Here is a 5,000-nt window from a genome sequence, read left to right as displayed (position 1 = left end):
CAGCCTCATTGGGCAGAACTGCCGCCCCTGTGTGTTTGACTCTGGACATGGGAAACTTATCTACAATAACAAACTGTAGCCGCTGTAGCCCCGAATGCTAACGCTACTGTACCCATTCTACACAGGTAGAACGCAAGGAGCCGCTTTTGCCATTGAGTTAGATTAAGCTTTCCCTTGTCCAGACACACACACACACACACACACACACACACACACACACACACACACACACACACACACACACACACACAGGAAGAGAGGATATTACTTTGACTGTATTTGGAGTTTCTAAGTTGGTTAGGAATTGAAGGATGAGATTGAATAAACTTCTCATCAGTCTCCAGAGGATCTGAAATTAGGTTTGCCACTAGAAACAGACACAGACACCCAAACAAACACACAGGCGTCCGGAACACAGACACTCAGGCATACAGACACACAGACATACAGACACACAGACACACAGACACTCAGACATACAGACACACAGACACACACAGACACTCAGGCATACGGACACGCAGACACACACACAGACATACAGACACTCAGACATACAGACACACAGAACACAGACACATAGACACTCAGGCATACAGACACACAGGCATACAGACACACAGGCATACAGACACACAGACACTCAGGCATACAGACACACAGACATACAGACACACGGACACACAGACACATAGACACTCAGGGATACAGACACACAGGCATACAGACACACAGGCATACAGACACACAGACACTCAGGCATACAGACACACAGACATACAGACACACAGACACACAGACATACAGACACACGGACACACGGACACACAGACACATAGACACACAGACACTCAGGGATACAGACACACAGACACTCAGGCCTACGGAAATCAACAGGGATATCGATGCCTGATTGAACAAAGTGTGTTACTGCCACTGCACCATGTGCCAATGTGGGTAGAGGCACGGAGGTGACAGTTGACCTTTCAACCCCCCCCCCCCACCACCCCCACCCCCAGACGGCGTGTTTCCGGGAGGAGCGGGACGTGCTGGTGAACGGGGACAGCCAGTGGATCACCACCCTGCACTACGCCTTCCAGGACGACAACAACCTGGTGAGATGATCACTCCTTCACTCATCCTCCCCCTTTATCACACTCAAAGCCGTCTGAACAGAGGGGAGGGATGAGGGGAGTAAAAAGGGGGATGAGGGGAGTAAAAAGAGGGATGAGGGGAGTAAAAAGGGGGATGAGGAGAGTAAAAAGAGGGATGAGGAGAGTAAAAAGGGGGATGAGGGGAGTAAAAAGGGGGAGGACGATAGATGGAGTGAATGAGTAGGAGAAGGCTTGTGAGAGGGAAGAGAAGGAGAGAAGAGTAAGAATCCCCACCCCAACCCCCCCCCCACCACCCCCTCTCCCTTTAAGTTTCAGTTTCACATGGACCCAGGGTTCAAATGAGAGGGTCGCTTCATGCTTGTCATTCTCGGCATTCTCCTCATGATAACAAATGTTCCCCTGGACACTCCCAGAAATGTTAAGCGTATGACATTTGGTCCGGCCTGGCTATTTTTAGGTTAACCCCGTGAGTCAATGTGTAATTTAAACCCTGCGTAAGAATGCCCTTTCACTGGGGATAATGTGAGGGGGGGGGAAGATGAAGGAAATGGTGAAGGGTGGGGACTGATGGAGGGAGGGAGGGAGGGAGGGAGGGAGAGAGAATTAAAGACAGAGAGGTGGTTGGTTGAGACAGAATTTGGTTGTACTGTGTCTCGCCCCCCCCTCTTACAGGGCAACATCAAGCTAGAATAGTAGTAGCTAAACAGACACATGTACAGTACTGGGGGTGGGGGCGGGGGGGGGGGGGGGGGCACATACACATCAGGGGAGGCTGGTGGAGGAGGACATCAGACAACAGGCTCATTGTAATACAAGGAATGGAATGAGGAACGGTATCACCGTTCCTCATTCCATTCCACGCATTACAATGAGCCTGTCTTCCGATGTCCTCCTCCACCAGCCTCCCCTGATGTGTATGTGCCTGTCTCCCCCCCCCCCCCCCACCCCTCCACACCCCCCACCCCCGCTACGGAAGGACACAGAGAGCGATATGCTACTTCAAGCTTGACACATGTAGTGAGTGTCACTCAAACAGGTGTACAGTATTGTAATCCAGCATATTGACGGTGCACGTGTGTTCCTTCCAGTACCTGGTGATGGATTACTATGTGGGTGGGGACCTGCTCACCCTGCTCAGTAAGTTTGAGGACCGGCTGCCTGAGGACATGGCCAGGTTCTACCTGGCTGAGATGGTGCTGGCCATCGACTCTGTTCACCAGCTCCACTACGTCCACAGGTAAACTACGTCCCCCGGTCCCGTACGTGTGCGTGTGCTTGTATGTGTATGTATGTATGTCTGTGTGTGTGTGTGTGTGTGTGTGTGTGTGTGTGTGTGTGTGTGTGTGTGTGTGTGTGTGTGTGTGTGTGTGTGTGCTTCTGTGCGTGTGTGTGTGTGTGTGTGTGTGTGCTTCTGTGCGTGTGTGTGTGTGTGTGTGTGTGTGTGTGTGTGTGTGTGTGTGTGTGCGTGCATGCGTGTGTTGGCATGTTCATGCATGTTTCCGTTCTTGCGAATGATTCCAAGGAAGGATGCAATTACGTGTCACTATTACTTGTAATTACACTGTAGTATATGAACGAAAACAAAAACTGTCCAAAATGGATGTTGTAGTGATGATTCCCTGGCTGATGTCCTACAGCCAATAGACAGCCAACAGACAGCCAATAGACAGCCAATAGCCAGCCAATAGCAGAGCTCCTCAGCGCTGGCAACCGTGCGGTGGGAACCACTCTCCATCTCTGACACACACAGGAAGTGGTCGGTGCTCCTCATTTGCATAATGCCAGCGCCCGAGGCTTCGGATGAACGATTTGTTTGTGTCCCCAAAAAGACAGGGAGGGTGTTAGAGAGAGAGAGAGAGAGAGAGAGAGAGAAGGGGGGACGGGGGGAGACGGGTGGGGGACAACGGCACAGAGGCACCCAGGGGTTAGGGTGTGCCCACCCTGCAGTTGCATTGATCTGGCAGCGGAGTGACTGCGGAGTGGAGAGCGTGGAGGAGCCACTAATTGTATGGTGTTTCCTGGGGGCTGTGGGGGGTGGTGGCGGTCATCATCTCCGTTACCCTGCGAGGCCCTCAGGGACGCTTTGGGACGGTAATGACGGGGTGCCGGGTGTGGTCCACCTCCCCCTCTCGTGAGAGATTGGCACGGTTGGTTTGTGGAGGGTGGAGACGGCAAGGGCAGGTCCCATGAGGAGGGTGTGTTCTCTCACTGCGTGTGTGTGGGTGTGCGTGTGTGTTTGTGTGCGTGCGTGAGTGTTTGTGTGCGTGCGTGAGTGTTTGTGTGCGTGCGTGTGTGTGTGTGCGTGTGTGTTTGTGTGCGTGTGTGTGTGTTTGTGTGCATGTGCGTGTGTATGTGTATGTGTGTATGTGTATGTGTGGGTGTGTGGGTGTTGTTGATGTGGGTGTGTTATGACTAACTAAAAGGACAATACATTAACCCTGTAATTACATAAGTATATAAGGCCAGTTTAAGGCAGCCTAAATCCATGTATCAGTTTCCGTTTGACCAAATGCTCAACTAGGCCACATTCTGAAATGGAAGCGGCCTAGTTATAGAAATGGTCAAAGTAAGTCAAGTAGCTCAGTCCTGAAAAGTAAAAGTATACCCCTATAAGCATAATGCTTGGTCACGGTCTACAGAATTATTCATACTTTTTGTTTTGAATGTGTAAAATAATGTATTTTTCAAATTTCAATCGTAAAACAGATGACCCTGCCATCTTGTCAGGTCGGTTCTTTGTTGTTAAACATGTTTTATTTCAAGGACACTAAGCTGGACACACAGAGGTTAAATACATTCAAATGAGTAGAATAACAAAGAGCCTGGATGTCCCTCTGTCTCTCTGTCCTTCTGTCCCATAGTCCTGTGTGAGAGAGCTTGGCTGTTGTTAACAGGACTGAGTCAGTGGTCAGTGATCTGCATGGCCTCCCACAGAGTCTGACTGACGCTTCAATGGACCAGCCCAGCATGGCTGAGCTCTCTGTTAGCATGCTCTGCATCTGTCCCCGTCCCCCTGTGTGTGTGTGTGTGTGTGTGTGTGTGTGTGTGTGTGTGTGTGTGTGTGTGTGTGTGTGTGTGTGTGTGTGTGTGTGTGTGCGTGCGTGCGTGCGTGCGTGCGTGTGTGTGACAGTGGTCACCTGAGTGTGTGTGTGTGTGTGTGTGTGTGTGTGTGTGTGTGTGTGTGTGTGTGTGCGTGCGTGCGTGGAGTGTGCAATCGTGCAAGTGGTTGTGTGTTTATGTGCGATGGTGTGTGTGTGTGTGTGTGTGTGTTCAACTATTGATCAGAGCCATATGTGTGTTTCCATTATTGATCAGGGCGCCATGTGGTCTCCACAGCCACGTTTCCGCCCACTGACCTATGAGAGAAAGGCCTTTCATCAGCACACACACACACACACACACACACACACACACACACACACACACACACACACACACACACACACACACACACACACACACATCTCATTACCTGCTAATATCACCCATCAAAGAGCTCAAGCCACCGTAACAATGGCAGGAACAACAATACCCCCGGTGTTAAGCAAATCCCCACACTGCAGAAATGATATCTAGACCAGCAACGGCTACTATCTGTCCACTGTCTGTTGTCATAAAGGGGGGGCCGACCCATGGGATTGTCATCTATTGATAAAGATGAGCTGAATGGGGGAAGGTTGAGTGAGACTCAGCTGTGTGTGCCTCCTTCTCTCTCTCTCTCTCTCTCTCTCTCTCTCTCTCTCTCTCTCTCTCTCTCTCTGTCCCTCCTCTTCCTTCAGGAGTCTATGCGGTGTAGCCTGGTGTCGGGCCGGCCAGATGGCCCTCACAGATGGATGCTGCGGTCTTAGAGGAGATTACCTCCCTCTATTCTCAGCCCCGCTGCTC

General features: G+C 51.0%; 1 protein-coding gene across 4 annotated transcripts in view; it reads left to right on the top strand.

Moving 5' to 3' along the window:
* The window catches only part of cdc42bpab (CDC42 binding protein kinase alpha (DMPK-like) b), a 58,435-nt gene that overhangs the window by 21,469 nt on the left and 31,966 nt on the right, over positions 1 to 5,000 (top strand). For all 4 annotated transcript variants that reach the window (XM_083688365.1, XM_083688363.1, XM_083688364.1 and 1 more), the window contains exons 4-5: positions 1,020 to 1,115; positions 2,204 to 2,352. In XM_083688365.1, coding sequence (XP_083544491.1) covers positions 1,020 to 1,115; positions 2,204 to 2,352 — 245 coding nt within the window. The remainder of the gene's footprint in view (positions 1 to 1,019; positions 1,116 to 2,203; positions 2,353 to 5,000) is intronic.

The sequence above is a fragment of the Argentina silus genome, assembly GCF_951799395.1.
Source record: "Argentina silus genome assembly, chromosome: 17".
NCBI classification, from domain to species: domain Eukaryota; kingdom Metazoa; phylum Chordata; class Actinopteri; order Argentiniformes; family Argentinidae; genus Argentina; species Argentina silus.
The sequence above is the reverse complement of the archived record's forward strand: the minus strand, read 5'-3'. Positions and strand labels throughout refer to the sequence as shown.